This window comes from Balaenoptera physalus, assembly GCF_965194825.1.
Source record: "Balaenoptera physalus genome assembly, chromosome: 13".
NCBI classification, from domain to species: domain Eukaryota; kingdom Metazoa; phylum Chordata; class Mammalia; order Artiodactyla; family Balaenopteridae; genus Balaenoptera; species Balaenoptera physalus.
In genome coordinates this window covers 3,743,132-3,767,150 of record NC_138892.1, presented here as the reverse complement: position 1 = coordinate 3,767,150, position 24,019 = coordinate 3,743,132, and the positions used below count along the sequence as shown (strand labels likewise).

Below are 24,019 nucleotides of genomic sequence, written 5' to 3'. Positions count from 1 at the left end.
TTCAAGATGGTGACAGTAGGAAAAAAAAACTACATCAGGCATCAGCCAAGGCAGATACAAAGAAATAAAACATGGGGTCTGCTCAGGTAACCTCACTGGGAAAGAGGAAATCATTGCACAGTTCATCTTTCTGAGCAACATTTAAGCCACCCCGGTATAATGTGGTGTAAATTGTACCTTGATTTAAAGGAAGCCCTGTCTGGGGTGGACTTGACTCCACCGTACTTCTTGGCAGAAGTGGGTTTTGGATCAGACAAACTAGACTTTATTTTTAAATTTTTTAAAAAATTATTTATTTTTTTAAATTTATTTATTTTTGGCTGCGTTGGGTCTTCGTTGCTGCACGCGGGCTTTCTCCAGTTGCGGCGAGCAGGGGCTACTCTTCGTTGCGGTGCGCGGGCTTCTCATTGCGGTGGCTTCTCTTGTTGTGGAGTACGGGCTCTAGGTGCGCGGGCTTCAGTAGCTGTGGCGCACGGCCTCAGCAGTTGTGGCTCGCGGGCTCTAGGGCGCAGGCTCAGTAGTTGTGGCACACGGGCTTAGTTGCTCTGCAGCATGTGGGATCTTCCCGGACCAGGGCTCGAACCCGTGTCCCCTGCAATGGCAGGCAGACTCCCAACCACTGTGCCACCAGAAAAGCCCCAAAATAGACTTTAAAACAAAGACTTTTACAAGAGACAAGGAAGGACGCTACGTAATGATCAAGGGGACAATCCCCGCAGCACACACGCACATGTACACACCTCTCTATGGGCAGTGCTTTCACTTCTCTTGTGTAGATAGGAGTGGAATGGGTCATGCTTTTCTGCTTCTCTGCATGTTTTACAATTTGTTATTAGATACTACACATTGTGAACTTTGTTGATGATGGAGAATTTTGTATTTACACAAATATTCTTGAGTTTTATTCTGAAATGCAGTTAAGTTACGTGGAAAATGTTGATCCTTTCAGGTCCTGTGGTTAAGCTTTGTTAGACGGAACCAGAGCAGTGTTGATTCTAGAGGTAATTTTGCCCCAGTTTAGAGGCAAAACCCTTTTGAGTATTTTACCCAGTGCCCCAAGGATTCTGAGATTTTCCACCGTGAGTGGTGGTCATGGGACTACCCCTTAGCCCTCAGTACTGTTCCCTCTAAGCATTTCAGGTTGCTATTGGAGTATCTTTTTTTTTTTTTCTTTTTGGTCGCACCAAGCGGCATGCGGGATCTTAGTTCCCCGACCAGGGATTGAACCCGTGCCCTCGGCCGTGAAAGTGCGGAGTCCTAACTGCTGGACCGCCGGGGAATTCCCTGGAGTATCTTTTCTTTTAGGCTCCCTCAGCTGATAGAGCAGAGACATACTAACGCGTGTATGTACACATCTGTATTTCTGTATATAGCTGTCTGTCTCAATGTCAGGGTAAACGTGAGTTCAAACAGACGTCTGCACCTCTAATCCGCCACCACATGGACCACTTTAGCCTCCTCCTCTCGCTTTATCAACGAGCTCACACTCCAACAGTGAGAGACCTGGCCCACCATCGAGCCATCCATTCAGGCACCATCATTAAATGCACAATTAGTTGTTCACTTCCAGTGCGGTGGCATCAGAACTGCTCACCCAAAGCCCTGTGGAAAACAACTTTATTGGCTGAGGACAGTGCCAGGTGCAGTTCTTTGGCCTTTGGCCTCACAGACTCCATTCGTTTCCAAGGTCACTTACACGATTATCTTCAGCGAGGTTTCCTACAAATGTTTCTTACATTTGTGATATAGATTGTATCATCACATTCTGTGTGCCATCCTGGAATCTCTGGACCTCCTCAGTTTTTTTTGTTCATTTGCACACGTTTAAAGTTCACTCTGTACTGTAAAATTCTGTGGATTTTGACAAGTGCATTGTGTCCTGTATTCACCATTACATTTTCATGTGAATAGTTTCACCATGTCCAAAAAGCCACTGGGCTTCACCTACTCAACCCTGCCTCCCCGACCCCTACTCCAACTGCTGATTTTTTTTTTACCATTGCTCTATTTCTGCCTTTCCACAAATGTCAGATATTAAGAGTCATATAGTTTGTAGCCTTTGGGGATTGGCCTCTCCTATTGAAGCATCTTGGTTGCTTCTGATTTTTGGCAATTAAGAATGATGCTGCTGGGGAATTCCCCCAGTGGTCCAGTGGTTAGGACTCGGCGCTTTCACTGCCGAGGACCTGGGTTCAATCCCTGGTCGGGGAACTAAGATCTCACAGGCCACATGCCACAGCCAAAAAAAAAGAATAAAGCTGCTAAAGCACTATTTACAATAGCCAAGACATGGAACCAACCTAAATTTCCATTGACAAAGGAATGGATAAAGAAGACATGGTATATATAATACAATGGACTATTACTCAGTCATTAAAAAGAATGAAATAATGCCATTTGCAGCAACATAGATAGACCTAGAGATTATCATACTAAGTGATGTAAGTCAGAGAAAGACAAGTATCATATGATATCACTCATATGTAGAATCTAAAATACGACACAAATGAACATATCTGTGAAACAGAAACAGACTCACAGACATAGAGAACAGACTTGTGGGACGGGGGAGGTAAGGTTTGGGAGTTTGGGATTAGCAGATGCAAACTATTATATATAGAATGGATAAAGAACAAGGTCCTGCTGTATAGCATGGGGAACTATATTCAATATCCTGTGATAAACCATAATGAAAAAGAATATGAAAAAGAATATATATATATATATACACATATAACTGAGTCACTTTTCTGTACAGCAGAAATTAAACACAACATTGTAAATCAACTATACTTCGATAAAATTCTTTAAAAAAGAATAAAGCTGCTAAAAACATTCATGTGTAGGTTTTTGTGTGGACATACATTTTCAGATCACTTGTGTAAATAACTAGGAGTGTAATTCCTTTAAGACTGTTTTGCTTCATAAGGAACTGCCAAACTGTCTTCCAAAGTGGCTGCACCATTCTGCATTCCCACCAGCAGTAAATGAGAGTTTCTGTTGCTCTCCATATCCTTGTCAGCATTTGGTGTTGTCAGTTTTTTGGATTTTAGCCATTCTAATAGATGTGTAGTGATGTCTCATTGTTTTATTTATTTATTTTTATTTTTAAAAATTTACTTATTTATTATTTATTTTTGGCTGCGTTGGGCCTTCATTGCTGCGTGCAGGCTTTCTCTAGTTGCAGCGAGCGGGGGCAACTCTTCATTGCGGTGCGCGGGCTTCTCATTGTGGTGGCTTCTCTTGTCGCAGAGCACAGACTCTAGGCATGTGGACTCAGTAGTTGTGGCTCACGGGCTCTAGAGCGCAGGCTCAGTAGTTGTGGCACACGGGCTTAGTTGCTCTGCGGCATGTGGGATCTTCCCGGACCAGGGCTTGAACCTGTGTTCCCTGCATTGGCAGGCGGATTCTTAATCTCTGCGCCACCAGGGAAGTCCCTGTCTCCTTGTTTTAATTCACAGTTTCCTAGTGACCAGTGACGGGAAGCATCTTTTCATGTGCTTACTTGCTATCTTCTTCAGCCAGATATCTATTCAGATCTTTTGCTCATTTTTTAATTGAGTTTTTTATTGTATTACTGTTGAGTTGTAAGACTTCTTTGCATATTTTGGATAAAAGTCTACATCAGACCCGTGCTTTGCAAATAGCTTCTTCCAGTCGGTGGCTTCTCTTTTCATTTTCTTAACAGTGTCATTTGCAGAGCAGAAGTTTTTAATTTCAAGAAAGTCCAGCTTCTTTTTTTTTTCTTTCATGGATTGTGCTTTTGTGTTGCCCACATGGATTTTTATTCTGTATTCTGATGCCATTTACTGAGTTAACAATTACAACAGGGCTGGAAGGGAGGACGCAAAGAAAGCAATGAGTTCTGTGTAGGACATGTCGATTTTTGGCAACTAAGAATAATAAAGCTGCTGCAAGGACCTCTGCTAAGTCCTGAATGGCGGGTTTTCCTCCAATTCCAGGGTTTGTCACTATACTTGTAGTGTATAATTATACCACCCCCTAGATTATCTAATTGTTGACTATATTGTGCAGTGTTAAATACATTGCACCCTTAAAGCTGTCTGTCCGTTTTATCTTTGTGTCAAAAATCTGAGCATGTCGCAGGAGCAACTAAGCCCGTGTGCCACAACTACTGAGCCCGCGTGCTGCAACTACCAAAGCCCATGTGCCTAGAGCCCGTGCTCCACAACAAGAGAAGCCGCCGCAATGAGAAGCCCGCGCACCGCAACGAAGAGTAGGCCCCGCTCGCCGCAACTAGAGAAAGCCCACGCGCAGCAACGAAGACCCAACACAGCCAAAAATAAATAAATACATTTATTAAAAAAAAAAAAATCTGAACATGTGGCAAGCATATACTTGAGCTCATTGTTGGTGACATTTAAATGTTAATAAAATAGTATACCCCCCCCACCAAAAAAAGGAATAAAGCTGCTGTAACCATTTGTGTGAATAAGGCTACTTGCAAAGTGGCCTTTTCTGCAGGGCCATGGTTTAGTCCATTTTGTTTTGTTTTTTATGGATTAAAAAGTGAAGTTGTTTCTTAGTTGGGGAGCCCCTTGGGTGGGAGCTGCGGGGATGCCGGCGACGTGGTCGCTGTGGGAGCACAGAGGGCGTGCAAGGGCCAGGCCAGGGCGGACGCAGCCTGGGAGCCTTGCCCACCGGCTGATGCCTCCCCACTCAATGCCTCACCCGTGAACTCAGATCCTCAGAAAGCTGGTTTCGACATTGGATGGCGAGGCTGTGAATATTCGTAAATCTTCCCCTTGTGTTCCTAGACACCCTCTCACCAGCCTCGAGTCCCTCGTCCGTCTCTTACCCTGTGGTTCCTGGCAGCACCGAGGAATCGTCCAGCGTAGCACTGAACATCGAGTGTAGAATCTGTGGGGACAAAGCCTCGGGCTACCATTACGGAGTTCACGCATGTGAAGGCTGCAAGGTACCGTGGACCCTGGATGGGGAGAAAGGTGGCCTTTCGGGGACTACGTGTGGTTCCTTTTATTTTATACACAAATGTTTGTCATGACCAAGAAAGGTCTGCTCAAGTTGTAGATCAGAAACTGACCCACGTAACACATTCCTTTCCCTCTTTGGAGAGTCTATGGCATATTGCTGGGCTGTTCTTTGTAAATGACGTAGAGAGTGTCTTCTTTAACAGAAAATAAACCACATTAAAGATGCTCCCTTCATTTGGATGCGAGGTCAGAGAGCTTTTGCCCACTTTCTCTCTCCACCCTCATCCGAAGGTCACGGAGGGCAGTGGTTCTCACGACCATCAGAGATGTCAGGATCCTGCAGCACATGCTGGGAGACGACCAGACCCACGGCTGTGTCCTCCCCAGTTTCTCGGGATCCCCCAGCAGTCCCTTCCTGCATGTCGGGGGCCTGTCCACCTGAACCACGAGCACCTTTGTGTGTATCCTTATTCTTGTGCCAGCTCAGCTGGACCTCTAACCATAGGTTACCCAGGGCCCACAGTGCAGGGGGTCAGACCGTGTCCTCCAGCGGAACTATGGAAGGATGACCAGAAAGCAAAGAGGAAAGAGCCCAGTGAAAATATAAACCTTTCACAATTTGCCAACCACATACCTTGAAAAAAACTACTTGCAAAGTAGCCTTTTCTGCAGGGCCATGATTAGTCACCTTTGTTTACTTTTGTTTTTTTATGAGCTAAATAGTAAAGTTGATTCTTTACTAAAGTAAAGTTTAAGATATTTTTGTTTGTTTGTGTTCTGGTTTTGTTTTTGTTTTGTTTTGGTCGCGCCTTACCACACGGCACATGTGGTCTTAGTTCCCCCACCAGGGATGGAACCCGTGCCCCCTGCAGTGGAAGCGCTAAGTCCTAACCACTGGACCGCCAGGGAAGTCCCTAAGATACTTTTATAAAGCAAGAAAATTATTTACAACCAGCTGGCTTCCTTTTATTATATAATCTTTATCCTTTAGAGAGTTAATATTCTCTTACAAAAATTCCTAGAACTTTTTAGTCACAAATATGGATCTGTCCTCTGAGAAGAGAAAGTCACATTTGTATAAATCTTAGCAAGGCAGAGTCACTCTTCAGGAGACTGTAATTGTGTCTTCCCAAGCCAGGTGAGGATGTGTTGAAATTACTTTGACTTTGGCCTCATTTTATTGTTTTTCATTTTACATGTAATGAAATTTCAAATTTTCAATTTGCCCCAATTACATCAGACTTTCTAGATGAACTGTTTCTCTACATTTCGTTCATTTAAAAAAAGACAATAAATGAGCAACAGGAAATGTGAATAAAGGAATGATACTGATTCCTCAGTGGTCCATATTCTTTAATAAACTGTATATCAATCCACAGGGTTTCTTTCGGAGAACTATTCGGCTAAAGCTGGCGTATGACACATGTGACCGTAGCTGCAAGATTCAGAAAAAGAATCGGAATAAGTGCCAGTATTGTCGTTTTCACAAGTGCCTTTCAGTTGGGATGTCCCATAATGGTAGGTAAGGTTGTCTATCGCATTTTCCCCAGCCATGCCTCAGTTTACCCCCCTTATCGGGTCGGAACAGACTGTATTTTGAATGAATGTGCTGCAGCATTTAATACTCGGGTCATTTTGTAACATGATAGCCTAAGAAAAATAAGCCTCAAATAGCAGAGATCCAGTAGAACCCTTGGAAATACTGTTAGAAACTTCAAATGGTACAACTTTGATAGAAGATTTTGAAACCCCTTGGAAACCACTGGGATGTCTTAATGTTCATATCATATGTATGAAGCATGTGCCATTTCACACATTTTACCATATTATGAATTTAATTATCTTCAATCCTACTCTTATTTTTTTTTTTTTTTGGCCGTGCTGCTCGGCTTTCAGGATCTTAGTTCCCCGACCAGGGATTGAACCTGGGTCCCCTGCAGTGGAAGCTCGGAGTCCTAACCACTGGACCACCAGGGAAGTCCCCATACTCTTATTTTAGAACTTGCCAATTACTATAGGAAAGTGAATTTAAAATAATGTGTTCATAAGGGTTGCATGTCTACCTTCTGGAAAAAGAAAACGGTATTATGTTAACTCCTTCTAAGGCTCACTTTCATCTCCTTAACCGAAAGGATCAATTATGTACCTAACGACATGAAGTGACCTTAAGCCCATCCTACTGATAAAGTGATTCATGGTGCTACCTTTGATTTTAAGCTTTTTTAAAAGTCCAGGATATATGGAGTTTGAGTTTTATTTTCATCTCTCCAAGGGAGAAAGCTGTATAGTGCCGAGAAGTGGATTTTAACGTACCCATGAACGTTTGCTCATCGTTTAACCCGTGGTGTGACCCTTTCGTCCAGCTGTTAGTCCTTGTTCCATGTTTTGTTGTTCATTTGTCTGTGTTTTCCGTTATTCCGTTTCTCCCCTCCGACCCCCAGCCATTCGTTTCGGACGAATGCCAAGATCTGAAAAAGCAAAATTGAAAGCAGAAATCCTTACATGTGAACACGACCTAGAAAATTCCGAAACCGCAGATCTCAAATCTCTCGCCAAGAGGATTTACGAGGCCTACTTGAAGAACTTCAACATGAACAAGGTCAAGGCCCGGGTCATCCTCGCGGGAAAGGCCAGCAACAGTCCGGTAGGTGGCTCTGCTGCTGTTCATTCTAGTCTGAAGCGCTCCTTTGGCAACACGTCAGCTAGAGTCGGGGAGGAGGACTGAGGAAATACGTCCTAAATGTTGAGAAAATCATATTTATCCCCAGCGCAAACGAGAGACAATGCAATGGAAACGTTTCCTTCAGAGACTATAAAACGTAGCCCAACAGCAACTCCCGTCCCATTTGAGCCACCTCAAAGCTCCTAGCAACCAAGTTCTTATAATGACTATGTAATTAATGCACTCAAAAAGTCTGGTTAATAGTTTACCAGATTCTAAGGTTGCTTCTTAAGTGATTTTTTTTTATCCCTATTTTAATGCCAGAAAATGAAACTATTCACTTCCCACTCAAAGTGTGCTCTTGCATCCTTTCCCCTAAAACTGCTCTCTCCTCTCCGACCTTCCCCTTCGTACCCCCTGCCCACCTTCTTTTTCTCCAATGAGAAGGAAATGACATCTCGGGGCTTACAAAGGGTCCTTTGTTTACAGAAACTTTATTGTCTTTTTGGACGGTTCTGGACCTTCTCGGTAGCAACTAAGATTGCCCCTTGTGGACGCCTACACTTCGCCTCCCCTGCCTGATGCCACCCTCTCCCCACCCCACAGTTAGCTAAGCCTTTGTCTCCATTACAGACCTAATCTCAGAGCTACCTTCAAAGAGGGGCATGGCCCAAGGTTGGCGAATTAAGATGTTTTGCCTTTCTCCTATGAGAGTGGTGAAACAGGTTTGATTTGTACTAATGAGTAGCTTGAAGCCATCTTTATTGGGAATTACAAGCTGGAATTTTTAGTCACAGGAAAATAAAGCATCTCACAAGCTACTTACTTTCATGAACAAACCAAACCTCTTTTTTACTGAGTCTTTTCATTCTTCGGTGAATTCTCCAATTAAATAGGCTGAGGTACTTTAGGAGGGAGGGTTCAAGCAAACTCTTGTTAAATCAGCAAAGCCACACCCACGCTGGGCGGCCCCAGAGGCTCGCAGAAACTCCACCCTAACCCTTTCCAGATCACAAGGGTGAAAGCAAAGCAATCTTTTTACCTTTGAATTTCTATCCTGGAAATGATTCGTATAGCCCCAAATTAAAGCAACCCAAATTTTTGATCTCTTGGAATCCTTTTAGATCTTGCTGAGTTCTTCTACATCTCCCTTGGGTTTTCAGAATGCAAAGCAAACTTAAAAGTCATCTTTACTCAGAACCAAACACTCTTGTTTAATATTAACTTGATTTCCATGGAGTATCCTTCTCACACCCCGTTGAGATCCACGCGCTCTAAGAAGGAGCCCATCACCCACAGCCATGTTGAAACCTGGACAGCTGAGGACCATCACACAGTTACTCTGGGAGAGGGATCTGTCTTTTGGTCTTAAGGAAATAAATGATAGACCAGTAGTCCAGCACTGGGCTTCACTGGATAGGAAAAACAGAATTCGCGGTACTGCTGAGAGTCGACTGCTTGCTTCTGCCCGCCTCCAAACCAGAGCATCGCGGGTACCAGTTTGAAAGGGAGTGTCCAGGGCCAGCCACTGCCTTTGACGGCACTGTTTGCTCCAAGCTGGGTTCACTTCCCACCCCATTTCCTCTCTGTGTCGAAGCACAGCCCTCCTCCTCCCTCCCCGCCCAGCCCAGTGCGCCCCAGAGCTTGGGGCCCCCAGCTTGGGGCCACAGTCTCTGCTCCATCTGTGCTGGGTCAGAGACAGAGCTGCCGGGAGGGGCGGCATCCTGGAATGGCAGCCCCCTCACACCACACCATGGGGTTTGGCCTGCTGTGCTATATTGAAATATTATACCTGTAGCTTGTCAGTAGACTGAAAAACATACTGTTTTATACTGTATCTAGAAGTGTGTAGTACAACCTACCCAAGAGCTTATTAGATCATTTCATCCAAAGCAATTCTACCAATAAGTCACAATTAAATTTCTCCAAAAAGGTGGCACTGCCAAACTTTTTCATAGAAAATGCTGTTTCAATGTGTTTTGGAGATGAATTCTTATAAATAACATCATTAACACACATAGAACAGTGTCAGGTGTGAGCGAGGGAAATATATATCAGTTAGGGGAGACTTCTGGTCCTGGCGTGGAGTGATTTGGGGGGAAAGTGGGCAGCTTTCTGCCTTGTGCTGTTTCAAAGCTTTACAACGTGCTTCATTGATTTGAAATGACCACCCGTGACATCAGATATATTCATGTTCAAGCTTGAGGATAAAAAGAATATTCCAAAGTTAAATATAAGCTTCTGGATTTTTAAAATAGTCTGATCAAGAATGTTTCTCAATAAAGTCTGGCAAACTTTCAAGGGTGTTACTCTATAATATCTCTTTGGCTGTAATAGACATGATTTTTTAAATGTTAGCACTTGTTTTGAATTCAGATCATTTCTAATTTTGCCTGTTAATGAGGCCTGCCTTTTAAAATCCAGGCGATAATTTTATAAAACTGAAATGAAATATTTATTACCATTGAAGTCTCTGTTTATGAGAGAATGTTACACATAAAAATAGTTCAGGGCCAGCGTCCTGGGCGTGTGTCCAGTTTCACAACGCCCCTGCTTAGAGGGCCTTGTGCTGACGTTTAATGCTCTGCTGCTGTCTTGAAATTCGTAAGCACTTTCGAATAAGGGACCCCACATTGTCATTTTGCACTGGGCCCTGCAAATTATACAGCCAGTCTGTGCTAGTCCAAGAGATGTCCTACCAAATAACAACAACAGTATAATAATAATAATAAGTGTTCTGCAATCAAACACTGGGAACCACTGTTTATGCTAATCCCATTCTTAAAGATCCACGGTGTACACTCACGTTAAAGACTCTGGTAGGCTCTAACTTAATTTAACTCAGTGTTTCTCGAGGGTTTTTTTTGACAACAGGATTCTTTTTTTTTTTTTTTTTTTAATGTAACACCTTTATTTCTGCTGAATGTATTTTTGAAAAGCCAGTGATTTGAATAAAGTCAAGGTGGCCTTATAATATTTTCTGGAATTGAGGGAGTACTGCCATCTATCCTTTAAAAATATTTTTCTGGTCCATCCTATAAACGTTAATACTTTAAATCCGAGCTCCAACTTCCTGTGAAGCAGAACTGCCCCCAAACTTTCTCAAAACAGTGGTAAATCTGGCCTGCTTTTAATTAATTAATTAATTAATTTATTTATTTATTTATTTATTTATTTATTTATTTTTGGCTGTGTTGGGTCTTGTTGCTGCGCACGGGCTTTCTCTAGTTGTGGCGAGCAGGGGCTACTCTTCGTTGCGGTGCGCGGGCTTCTCATTGCAGTGGCTTCTCTTGTTGAGGAGCACGGGCTCTAGGCGTGCAGGCTTCAGTAGTTGTGGCTCGTGGGCTCTAGAGTGCAGGCTCAGCAGTTGTGGCACATGGGCTTAGTTGTTCTGCAGCATGTGGGATCTTCCTAGACCAGGGCTTGAACCCGTGTCCCCTGCATTGGCAGGTGGATTCTTAACCACTGCGCCACCGGGAAGTCCTGGCCTGCTTTTAAAGTCTTTGGAGAGAGAGAGTTTTAGTCTTCCTTCATCGAACTTGAGATTGTTAGAAATTGGGCTTTGAGTTCTGTATTCAGAATGTTTTCAGTCATTCACAGATAATTTTAAAAATATTCCCTTTCCTCAGATGTGAAATCAGATCTTTTTTTTGTCCAACACTATCTTGCAAATTCTAATTCTGTTTAAACATTTCGTAGGCAATGCATCACATTATCCCAACACATCCACCTCTGTGCCCGGTATACCCAGCAGGTACCCGGAAGATGGCTTTGTGCTGTGATTCCTCCTGATGCTCTTGTGAGCCCAGAAATAGGACACACGTCGTGCCGTGGGCACAGAGGCACTGTCAGTGATGTGTTTTGCCCACAGGCAGAGTGATTCTTAAAATCACTGGGCTTCTTATACACTCAGTGTTTATCCAGTGGGGATTGAAAATAATGCCTCAGCCCACTTCATTATTGGTCTGTAGAACACATTATGAATCAGAGAGATCCCTCAGAGACTGCCATTTCTTCTGCTCTGCACACAGAGCTGGCATAAATTTTGGCCAGCAGCGGTATCTGTGCCCATTCTTCTAAGCCCCACCAGATACATCATCGCTTCTGAGCATGTTGGCTTCAAATAACATGGCCAACCATCTCTTCTTTCCTCTGCTAGATCTTTATAAAGTGGCAGGAACGGTGGGTTTAGATGCAAGTGGTAAGGCCACATTTAGGGAGCTGCCATGGGGATTTGGTATTTGTCTCAGAACATGGAGCAGTGGTGGGAAGATTTCAGTCTCCTGTACCGGGAAACGAGGGTCCTTCAAGGCTTTCCGGTTTATCCCCCAAGAGCAAGGGCTTAACAGTGCTTGTTTGTTTACTTCCACACAAATGCCAACTTTCTGACTTGTATTTATTTACATGCCAAATTTATTCATTCAACAGTCAGTGTTGGATAATGATGATTATCTCCAAAGTTCATAAAATGGCAAAATTAAGAATTATTGTAGGGGCTTCTCTGGTGGCGCAGTTGTTAGGAGTCTGCCTGCCAATGCAGGGGACACGGGTTTGAGCCCTGGTCTGGGAAGATCCCACATGCCGCGGAGCAGCTGAGCCAGTGAGCCACAACTACTGAGCCTGCACGTCTGGAGCCTGTGCTCCGCAACAAGAGAGGCTGCGGCAGTGAGAGGCCCGCGCACCGCGATGAAGAGTGGCCCCCACTTGCCGCAACTGGAGAAAGCCCTTGCACAGAAATGAAGACCAAGCACAGCCAAAAATAAATAAATTAATTAATTAATTAATTTTTTTAAAAAAGAATTATTGTAATTACTGGCTGTTGCAATAGTATTTGGGAATTCAGAGAATATTATAAAATATTTAAAGTGCTTTGCTAATATTCTCTTTCTCGTTAGCTTTATTGCCAAAATCAGTACTTCACTTTTTTTTTTTGGCCATGCTGCACGGCATACGGGATCTTAGTTCCCCGACCAGGGGTCGAACCTGTGCCCCCTACAGTGGAAGCACGGAGTCCTAATCACTGGACCAGCAGGGAATTCCCAGAACTTCACTTTCTTAGCAATGAAATCCCCACCCAGTTTTAGGCGACGATGATTATTATCTTACTGATTTATATTGTCCTCTCTTAAATGTCTTCTTGTCCCCAACTAGTTTTGAGGTTGTTTAAGGATGAGGACTTTTTGTACATGATTTGATTCTCGACAGGTGGCTGGAGTACTGCAGCTACTCATCAGTTTCTTTTTTTTTTTTTTTTTTTTTCTTTTGCCGCCCAGAGCTGAAGCTCTGAGGGTTTTTTTGTTTGTTTTGTTTTTTTAAATTTATTTATTTTTGGCTGTGTTGGGTCTTCGTTTCTGTGCGAGGGCTTTCTCTAGTTGCGGCAAGCGGGGGCCACTCTTCATCGCGGTGCGCGGGCCTCTCACTATCGCAGCCTCTCTTGTTGCGGAGCACAGGCTCCAGACGTGCAGGCTCAGTAGTTGTGGCGCATGGGCTTAGTTGCTCCGCGGCATGTGGGATCTTCCCAGACCAGGGCTCGAACCCGTGTCCCCTGCATTGGCAGGCAGACTCTCAACCACTGCGCCACCAGGGAAGCCCCAGTTTCTTGATAATTAAGAAGACAGCTTGTCACCAACTACCCGACTTATTCCAGTGTTTTTCTTTTCAGCCTTTTGTCATACACGACATGGAGACGTTGTGTATGGCCGAGAAGACTCTCGTGGCCAAGCTGGTGGCCAACGGCATCCAGAACAAGGAGGCAGAGGTCCGCATCTTCCACTGTTGCCAGTGTACGTCTGTGGAGACGGTCACGGAGCTCACAGAATTCGCCAAGTCCATCCCGGGGTTCGCAAACTTGGACTTGAACGACCAAGTCACTTTGCTGAAATATGGAGTTTACGAGGCCATATTTGCAATGCTGTCTTCTGTGATGAATAAAGACGGGATGCTGGTAGCATATGGAAATGGTTTTATAACTCGTGAATTCCTAAAAAGCCTAAGAAAACCATTTTGTGATATCATGGAGCCCAAGTTCGATTTTGCAATGAAGTTTAATGCACTGGAGCTGGATGACAGTGATATTTCCCTTTTTGTGGCTGCTATAATTTGCTGTGGAGGTAAGCTACTGATTTCACCTGCTGGTGCTGTGGCACTCACAGCCTCCTACCTAGAGAATTTGGCGGTGGTGAATCCAACGTGAGTGGGGTGGAGCCAACACTGTAGGGGAGAAGGGTGTCCGAGCCGCACATTGCCACTGACCAGAATTCAGTGAGAATGATATCAATATCATATCATACTATAGCATATGTTATTTTTTTGTTTCAGAGCTTTTATTTTTTATTTTTTAAAATTTTTATTTTATATTGGAGTATAGTTGGTTTACAACGTTGTGTTAGTTTCAGATGTATAGTAAAGTGATTCAGCTATACATATACATATATCTATTCTTTTTCAGATTCTTTTCCCATTTACATTTTTACAGAATACTGAGTAGAGTTCCCTGTGCTATACAGTAGGTCCATGTTGATTATCTATTTTATGTATAGCAGTGTGTATATGTTAATCCCAAACTTCATGTTATTATATATAAACACGTTTGTAAAGTATAAATGTTCTATCTGTAATTACATGAATATATATTTATTTAGAATATAGTGGAAGATTAGGTATCATTAATAATTATAATGTAATTATATCTATTATATCTAATATCTATTACATATCAGATATAATTGTAATAATATTATAATGCATGGTGTATAATATCATCATATACAGTCGGCCCTCCATATCTGTGGGTTCTGCATTTGCAGATTCAACCAACCACGGATTGAAAACATTCAGAAAAAAACATTTCCAGAAAATTCCAAAAACAAAACTTGAATTTACCACACACCAGCAACCATTTACATAGCATTTACATTGTGTTAGGTATTACAAGTAATCTAGAGATCATTTAAAGTGTATGGAAGAAGGTGCGTAGGTTATATGCCATTTTATATATGGGACTTGAGCATCCGTGGATTTTGGCATCTCGAGGGGTCCTGCAACCAATCCCCCACGGATACCAAGGGACGACAGTGTTATAATTATGTTATTATCATATTATATCCATATTACAGACAGTATCCTATAAAGTCATACAGATGTTAGTACAGTTCCTGTCTCTATTGGTATATTTATGCTATTTCATAATGAAAAATATCAGTAGCTAACTGTCAGTGACTGCAAAGTGTGCTTTGCCAAAGGAAATGGATCCCAGTGAAGGAGGATCTAGGCCTCTGTACGGGGGAGCTGGCTCTGCAGTCCCCAGGTTTTTGGCTCGGTGTCACGTTCCTTTAAATAGCCCTGTCCTGGGTCTAAGAAGGTCAACCCTCTACTGTAAACTCGGCTGACCCTACCCAGCCTTAGGGGAGACCGAAGGGGCCACTGCCTCCTCAAGCTGCCTGAAGCTGTACTGTCCCCCGCGAGTCCCTCACTCGCGGAATTGAGGCTGGCCACAGTTGCCCGGACTCTGGACGTGGAGCTGGGTGAGGGTGGCCCAGCTCCACGAGGTCTGTCCTTCTGACCATCCAGCTGGGCACAGGTGGAGGAAGTCCTGTCCTCTGGCAAAAAGCACAGAATGTAATCTGTCACCGTCCTTTGCACGCTCAAGATGTCGTGTTGTGGGGAGAGCAATGCACAGCTATTTATAAGTAGTATGACAGTTTTATAAAAGACATTTTAATCATAGATCAGAAAAATGTCTGGTGAGATATACATGAACTCTGTATGATGGGGTTAAAATTATGAGGGGGGTTCACTTACTATTTTTTTAAATCTCTCTCTTTAAAAACTTAGTAATTATTTTATAACCAAAAAAAAAAAAAAAACAGTGAAAAATCCACATCATGAGCAACACTTCTGAAAATCCTAGTAATGCGTGGGGCTCTAAAGAGAGCACTGCCTACTGAATATGGATGGTGGGGGCTGATTTTCTGGACCAAGGGCAGGACGCATGGATCTGAGCTGTCCCAGGAAGTCTGGTGTCTGTGTCCGAGGCGCCCCGGGGAGGTCACCTGGTGTCCACATCACCCTTCCTGCACCAAGCCTCAGACCTCCCCTCTCTGGGTCACCTCAGCATCCTCCCGTATCCATCCTCCGATTCATTTCTGGCTCCACCTTCTTTTCAGCTGATTTATATTGGAAGGTACCTGTAACGGTGCTTTTATACCACAAAACCGAAGTCAAACATAATCACACTCCTTAAATAAATATTGTTGAAACCGAGCATCTAAGAAGACACAGGAAGAAGAATTTCATTTTCCATATTATGCAGAAGCAGTTTGTGTGTATAGTTACTCCTCTGCATACAGGTTTTCCCCTGACAGGTGGTAATCAGATAAATCCTAAATGAAGCGGCCACCCTGTAAGGTAGCTAGTCATTTTAAGGTCGTAGAAATATTTAGGAATGACTATTTGTCCTGTCTGCCCCTATCAGGCCCAGCGACTTGGGAAAAATCTAGTTCTATCTTCTAGGTAAGTTGACAGCATCTAAAGGCAGCTGAGCTTTTGGTAAAAAAAAAAAGGCCGTGTCCAATCAGAATATTTGGTTTCTTGGGACTTCCCTGGCAGTCTAGTGATTAGGACTCCGTGCTTCCACTGCAGGGGACGTGGGTTTGATCCCTAGTCGGGGAACTAAGATCCCACATGCTGAGTGGCGTCGCCAAAAAAAAAAAGGTTTCTCAAACTGAAAAACAGTTATTAGGTATTAGCATGCTGGTAATTGCACTCAAACATCTCTCCTTTCTTTTGAGGATAGATCGGCCCGGCCTTCTAAATGTGGGACACATTGAAAAAATGCAGGAGGGTATCGTGCACGTGCTCAAACTTCACTTACAGAGCAACCATCCCGACGACGTCTTTCTCTTCCCAAAACTCCTGCAAAAGATGGCAGATCTGCGGCAGCTGGTCACGGAGCATGCGCAACTGGTGCAGGTGATCAAGAAGACAGAGTCCGACGCCGCCCTGCACCCGCTGCTGCAGGAAATTTACAGGGATATGTACTGATTTCTTGGAAACGCACACAAAAAAGAAACTTTTCAAGCGTTTTTAAAGGCGACAGCACTACAAGTGAGAGATGGGAGCAACGCAACTTTGCACAAGTGTCACCATTTGAACCTGGGACGAAGGAAAGTATAAGCTCTAGGTAACCGGAATCCTGTTCCATGTTTCTTTCCTTTTTTAACCACTGCTTCAAGAAATGCGAGTGATAAACAGCTATTAGTCAGGACATGGAAAATTAAGCAGAATGGTGTTCGGTGGTCTGATTTAATGCACCCGCTGTGAATCAATGCAGATTTTTGTCACATTAGGAATTTACTGGTGAATTAACCTCAAAATACGTGGTCTGTCTTCCCTTTTCACCACCTTTTGACTGTTGTGCTCCTTTATAATTTTGAAAACTAATCAGCACTTTGTAATTTTTATAATCCTGTAAACCTAGATGTCTCCAAAGGTTAGGTATTTTAAAAGTTTCCTGAATTTGAAGAAAGACAACATGCTGTTTTTGAATCGTAGGATTTAGAATGTCAAAGAATGATTCGATAAGCTATCAAAATGCAGCGATTGTTTTGTTTCAGTTCGCTGTTTTTGTGGTGTAACTAATATGTGAAAAAGCCTATTCCCAGGTTTGTGTAGATCCCGGAAAGCCACGTCTCACGGGCCCTCTGGACTCGATCCTCCGCCTGTTTAAAGCTAGTGTCTGTGGTCAACAGGAACAAGACAGACTCTGAAGCATGTCAGCTTCCCATTCCTCTCACCTCCATTTCCTATCAAATCTGAACCAACTGACTCAGGCTGTTTGGGGGCCAGGGTCACGTCTCCAGGGGCAAAGTGACAAGTTATTTGTAAATCTTGCTCTGGGCCCCCTCTGTCAAGGCAGCTCCTTGGTCTTTTTCTGTGTTGCTTTTTTAAACATGCGGCTTAATTTTTATAACTCTTGCTGGTGGTAGCTGCTCCCTGGAGTGGAGAAGACGAGGCACAGGTGACTTTATAGTGTGGCCTGGGGGCAGGGGTCTCATCTGGAGAATGAACAGGGCGGGGGGGTGTGGGGTGGATATGAAATGGTGGTTTTACTCATCTCAGGATGCACAACAAGCTGGTGGTTTTTACAAAGATTTTCAGAGTTGTTTCCTTTTCCAACTACATGTGTAAGGTAGTTTTGCCATTATCTGCAACATCTGTTTCAGCCTTAAAGATCAACTTTCCAACCTTGGTCCAGTTATGAAGGCGGTACGGATTATGGGTTTCGCCTAGAGCACATGGACCTGGAAATACTCTTTTTCTGTCCACCATGGTAGATTAATGGTCCCATCAGAGAACTTCCAGCAGTGCCTCCCCCGAGCCAGACTGGGCCGACCCTGCCAGTTCGGCCCCTGGATGCCTCTTGGGCGATAGCATTTACGACCTGGTTGTACCCTTGATGCCCCTCCCCCTCTATCTTTAGGAAATTTGGTTCTATAAGGTCATTATTATTTGCCGTTAAAGAATGGCGAGGATTGAATTTGATAAAGTTCCCAAGATCAGCATTATTGTAAATAAAACTGTGAGACTTCAACTAGAAAAAAGCAAAACTTACAATTAGGACATCCTTTTACACATTACACGTTTAGTGGTGTGTTTTATCTTTATTTTTTTTAAAGATCCAATCAAAGGATCTGCTGGAAGCAAATCAAAGCGTTTCCACTTCAGAATGACACCAGTCAGGGGTCGCCCTAAGTCAGAAAGGAGTTAAGCTTTGAGTCACAGGGTGCATCCGTGTCCCCATTCTTTCCTAAAATGCGAACTCCCTGGGCTAATGAGCCTGGAGGCCTGTGTCTTGTCCAAGGTCTCGGGGCAGGATCCCGGTGCCAGGTGTATGTGGCCTCTTGCTCTGGAGTCTTGGGACAGATCTATTCAAATGGACACGGCGTCGGAAAGTGAGCCTTCAGACTCAGGCTTTTGGAAGGGTTGTCTCTTCTGTTTAGCTTCTCATACAGCCTGTCTGAAAGAGCTCCTAGCTCACGCGTGCCACGGGAACAAGCTGACGGCGGGCCCAGGTTCTGCATCAGTGGCGTTAGTGAGCGTCTGGTCCTCTTGGGGCCCAGCTAGACCACCAGCGATGCCCCTGGCGAAGCCACAGAGGACCTCAGCTTGAAAGCCACTTGACATTGTTCACTTGTTAATAGGAAGAAATTCATTTGAAGTAACAGGGTCACTAAGTGCCACTCAGAGTGTTTGTGGTCACCTAATCAGAGATTTCTCCAAGCGCTGATAGTCAAATAGAGATGAGTTATTCACCGGTTCAATAGATGGTCGTTTTTCGAATAGTAGCTATTTAAAGAGCACACTTCTTGCTTGCTAGGTTTCAGTAGACGTCAGCATGAGGTCCGATGGAAGCAGGTTCCAGAAGCTTCAAACCACAAGCGTGGAGCTGGCAGCCCGGGATGCTGGATGCAGGACATGGCAGGACCCCCTTTCACCACCTTGACCCGCTCTTCAAGCCACTGTTTAAACCTGGTTCTTCCTTTCCTCAACTTGTCATCACAGAAAGTGCCAGACTCTTCAGAGACCACAGATTACCAGGCAGCTTTTGTCTGGGAAGGGGGGACCATGGGGCTCCTCCAGGACACCCTGCTGCCGTCCTGCCAACGCCCCTCCTCTCTGCCTCCTGGGCATTTCCAGTTGGGGGTCCCATGCCCTGCCTTCTGCCCCTGCCACCCTGTGAGAAGCCTGAGGGTTGCACATGCAGGCCGCCGCCGCCCTGACGTCCAGTATTGTCAGAAACAGGGCGCCCCAGCCGTCAGAGGAGCATCTTGACTACTGCCAGAGCGCCAGAGCCCTTCCTGCTGCCCGCCTGGCCTCCGGTTTCCCTGTGACCTTTCTACAGCTCTCCAGTGAGAGGCGTTTCAAGCATCTTCCCAAAGAGGATATATGCGCAGGGGTAAACGGTGAATGTGAATTGAGGGGAAAGAATTCCAGAATTCCAGAATGTCCGTGAGAGATGTCCCTGTTAAAGGGAGTCCTTCCTTCTACTTTAAGAGCACAGCACCTTTCCACGGTACTGATGCGTTTCCTACACTGGGCCACATGAAACGCTAAGAAAACAGACGACCTTGAGGACCGTGGACGTTCCAGCAAAGGGCAGCAGCCTAAGATCTGAGCAGAAGCTCAAGGCCCAAGTAAGATCCTTTGTTTGATGTATGGTGATAAGTACTATTAATTGAGCAACTACTGTTTTCCCAAACCTACAGCATGACAGCTACCTCAATAGAGCTATCAAAAGATACTGTTAAAATTAAGGTCCACGTAGCACTGGGCCTTTTGGTGCAGCTCTAGTCAGACCATCTATTGTTAGGGCTCAGAGGCTGGATGCTCACCTTTGCCGTGTGCACACTGAGAAATGGAAGGTTATGTGGATTTTTAAAGGAATTTTATTGTTTCCAGGGAGCCTTGGGAATTCCCTGGTGGTCCAGTGGTTAGGACTCCACCCTTTCACTGCCGAGGGCCCGGGTGACCTGCTCACCCAGGGCCGCCTCCTCTTGAGCTATGCCTGCTGGCCATGCATGAGGCTGTTCACGGGGAAATCCGGGCAGATGAGGGTGGAGAGATGCCTCCGTGCAAGCCTCAGTCACACCGTGGCTTCAGGAGGCCTCGCCACGCCCCAGCCCCACCTGTGCCCCTCTGTGCCTGACTCCTTTTCAAGCCACTGTGACACTGGGCACATTTGACACCTGGTGGCCAGATGCACGATGGAGGGTTGTTTCTTGTTTTTGTCTTGACCCAATGACCACACCTGTCTCTGCAATGTCTTAAAAAGTCCTGTTTAAATATAAGTCCGTTGTTTCAACCAGGGGGTCCGGCGCTCCCAGCTAAGACCAACTTGACCGCCGGCCCGGCCTTTTATGGGGGCTTCCATGGACCGGGGGAAAACCAGCCACCTTCAAGTGCCTCTTCCACCCGTGTGGCCTTGCGAAGCGCAGATCCCACAAGGAAGACTGCCAGGTGCTCACGGCTCCCCACCTGCGCTTTCGGTGCAAGTTCCTGCTGTCGCCTCCAATCCTCAGCCCCGTCTTCAAGTGGAAACACCCGGCGTGGACGAAGGGCTGCCTGGCGGTGCAGGTTTAGCCCCGGGGGTGGCCTGCTTCCCCCACTTCCCGCCCCTGCATTTAAGACGGGCGAGGGTGGGGCGAGGCGGTCCCTGTGGGTTAGCCCGGAGCCCAGGCTGCACGTGTTCCTGGAAGGGTCACTTGTTCTTAGGTTCACAACAGTGGTGTCGATTCAGGAGATGCAAGGAAATCGTACTGTCCATGAAGTCGCAAACTAAAACCGATGCCACCAGCAGGGGGGCTCAGCGATTATTAAAAAGTGTCCAGGGAGGATTTTCGCCACACTCACTGTTCCCACGGCGTTGGTGGTGCGGGCACTGGACGGTTCCAAAGACAGACTGTATTTATTCTCGTTTTGTAAGCGGCCCAGCTGCTCTTAAGTCTTGGTCCAAGCTGACTTACGGGCTCCCCCGGGATTACGGATTCTTAACAACCAAGTCTTTGCATGGAGCTGTCAGCTAAGGGGACTCTTGCCTTCCTGACAGCAGTGACTTCCAGGCGGCACAGCAGGAAGGCTCCGCAGACAGCTCGGCTGGGAGGAGCGAACGAAGGGCCGGACAGTGAATGCTGACAGCGTCCCCACCCCCGCTAACGGGGCGCTTTCCTCCTTCTCAGTGCGAGGACTTTTCCGGGGGCGTGTTCTCCTCTAGGGACCTTCTGCCCAGAAAGATCTAAGGTTAGGCTCCAAAGGTTGAGGTCTAAAAGTTTTTGCTGAGATTTGTATCTATTTTTAGGTGCCATTTTAATACAATTCAGGAAAATGGTCGTCGACCCTCAGCCCGTGAAACACACGGGAGTGAGAACAAAGGCAGTAAATTTGGTCCGACTCAGAATATAGGAGGCCCATTCTACTTCTCTGGAAACTACAGGACAAACTGAAATGTGGTAGTGGAAGTTTTGCAAGGAAAAGAATAAGACAACGCGTCTTCACGCTTTCACTTAAAGAATTACGTAGCGCTTTGCGTGATGCTGTGTTTGTGGAACGCGGCAGGTCCTTAAACTTATCTCAGCAGCGTGGGCTGCTGTGGGTATGGTTGCTTATTAGGGCAGAGAGTGAGAAGCTGCCGCCCAGGGCTCATTTCCAGACACCCTTTCCCGGCTTGAGGCACCCGGACTCCTCAGATCTCGAAGGGGGCTCTCGACAGACCATCTGCTTCTCAGAATTTCAGTTTGAGACAACATAAGTGTAACCGTTTACTTCCACCCCCCTGAGAAAGGGGAGCCGTGTACCGTGGTCCCGGGGGAACACATGCGGTCACATCCTTCTGGAATCCTTCGCCACACAGAACAAGACCACACTGCATCCACGTCAAGGTCACCTCTTGACTACAGCAACTGGTAGACATCAAGGACTTCGGGCCCCGCGGCTGTTAAATGCATTATATGAAAAAAATCAAAGAAATATCAATTTTTTACATCACAAATAGCAAATTAGGCCCTGGGTCAGGTATTTTTCATTTAAAATGTGTTTGCTAGTTTGGGTGGAATGTGAAAAGCTTCCATGTTTTTCCCCAGAGAAGGTAATACACCAGCCTCCTCCTCTCTTGCCCTTCTCCCCCCGCTCCCACCCTCAGCATCTAAAATTCATTAAGTGATGAACATTACAGCGTCATGCCAGCCGGAGCGCAGACAAGCTCCCCACGATGAGCCCTGGCTCCCCTGACAAGGAGTGGGGGCCCCTGAGTCTCCAGGCCCTGAACACAAGTGAGTGGCTCATCTTTTCAAGGTCAAATCAGTCACTTTGGGCAAATGTCTTTTCTTTTTTAAAGGCACAGGCGGTCTGGTCCTTTTTTCAGGCCTAAAAAAAATGTACCTCACACGAGATGGATACCACTCAGTACGGTTTTTGGTAGAATTACAGTATTCGGGTTCGAGTATCACTATTTTTTCTACACTGTATGGTAAAAAAGAACTATGTTAATAGCTATATCTTAAATACTGTGATTTGAGGTTTTTTAAAAAAAGTCCTAATGTAAATATTTTACTCACAATCATGCATCTAATAGCAAACATTGGGATTCTTCTGCAATCAGTGTTAATTGACGTATACTCTCACTAGCCTGGCTCTTGGACTTGTTGGAAACACACAGGAAGCTGAAATATCACAACTGAAATACAACTGCACGCACGCACACACACACATCAGAGATGTCCTTCTCTCCTGAGCCACGTGGAATTCTTTTCCCTGTAAACCTGTTCCCTTCCTCATGCTTCACGTGCAAGAGGCACGAATGAGTCTTGTTTTATCATTTCTACCGGCAAGGCTGCCTCTGACCCAGGTCAGAAGTCACCGATTTCACATAGCAGGATCCCGCTGGAGACCATGAACTAGTCCTGTGTAGTAAGCAGCTGTCTGTTCTTCAGGGAATTACTACCTGTGGGTTGTTACCAAAGAACTTTGCAATTTGAAAGATGCCGATGGCAGTGATTGGCAACGGTTGGGTCTCTGCAGCCTCCAGAGCCCAACCCGGAGTATAAAGCAGAAGCCACAGAGCCCGTGAGTCTCCCATACGATGTTTTCCATACCTTGGCAGATTTCTTCCTGATGTGTATCTGTACCGCCCCCGGGACCCACAGGGCCGTCACACCCAAACCCAGGGGGAGCCTTTGCCAGACACATGGCAGAGTGGTGCAGGTTCCCAAAGCCAGGACTGAGCTTGATTCCTTGATGTGTGTTTATCGTTACTGTTCTTGGGTGCCTTATACTCTCAAAGTATTTAGGGGCTGACAGACCCTTTGTATTTTATACTAAACAGGAGCAATTCCAAAGCAGATCTTTTCTGAGCAGGCTCTGACGCCCTCTCTCCAGCGCAGACCCTCTGGGTGTGATCGGTGGGGAATCCAGGGCCGCAGGAAGCCGGGGTGTGCAGAGGAGAGCAAATGGAATCTTCCTAGTCACTTTACTGGCAGTGGTTCCAGGCAATTAGAAAATGGCTATAAAATAACTTTAATTTTTTTTTAATTTTGGGTCTTACTCATTTTCCCTTTAGGAGATTGAACTGATCGTATATATTGATTTCTATCCTGAATTTATGGGAACTTATATGTTTGGAATGTCCTACTGTAAGACTGATGAATGTAAAGAGTTAATTTCAGGGTACAGTTTTGCCTTAATGGTTTTAAAAAATAAACTATTTTTAAAAATTACTTGGCGAGTTTTCAGTGATGCTATGAGATGAACTGTTTGGTCTGAAAAAAACCAATCCCCAGCTGTAGGGTCTGCCCTTAACCCAGAACAGCCCCCCAGCCCCATAGCTGACGTGGTCTCTACCTGTAGAGTC

At 45.2% G+C, this 24,019-nt stretch overlaps 1 protein-coding gene and 1 long non-coding RNA gene across 14 annotated transcripts in view; both read left to right on the top strand.

The window, feature by feature from the left end:
* PPARA (peroxisome proliferator activated receptor alpha) overlaps positions 1-16,792 on the top strand; it is a 68,821-nt gene extending 52,029 nt beyond the window's left edge. For all 13 annotated transcript variants that reach the window (XM_082422452.1, XM_082422451.1, XM_082422453.1 and 10 more), the window contains 5 exons: positions 4,779-4,939; positions 6,335-6,473; positions 7,397-7,599; positions 13,280-13,727; positions 16,412-16,792. In XM_082422452.1, coding sequence (XP_082278578.1) covers positions 4,779-4,939; positions 6,335-6,473; positions 7,397-7,599; positions 13,280-13,727; positions 16,412-16,659 — 1,199 coding nt within the window. In that variant the 3' untranslated portion in view covers positions 16,660-16,792. The remainder of the gene's footprint in view (positions 1-4,778; positions 4,940-6,334; positions 6,474-7,396; positions 7,600-13,279; positions 13,728-16,411) is intronic.
* An 8-nt stretch (positions 16,793-16,800) lies between these two features.
* LOC309641854 lies at positions 16,801-23,885 on the top strand. The gene is made up of 2 exons (XR_014252787.1): positions 16,801-17,635; positions 18,995-23,885. It is a non-coding gene; the product is annotated as an uncharacterized lncRNA (long non-coding RNA).
* The last annotated feature ends 134 nt before the right edge of the window (positions 23,886-24,019 follow it).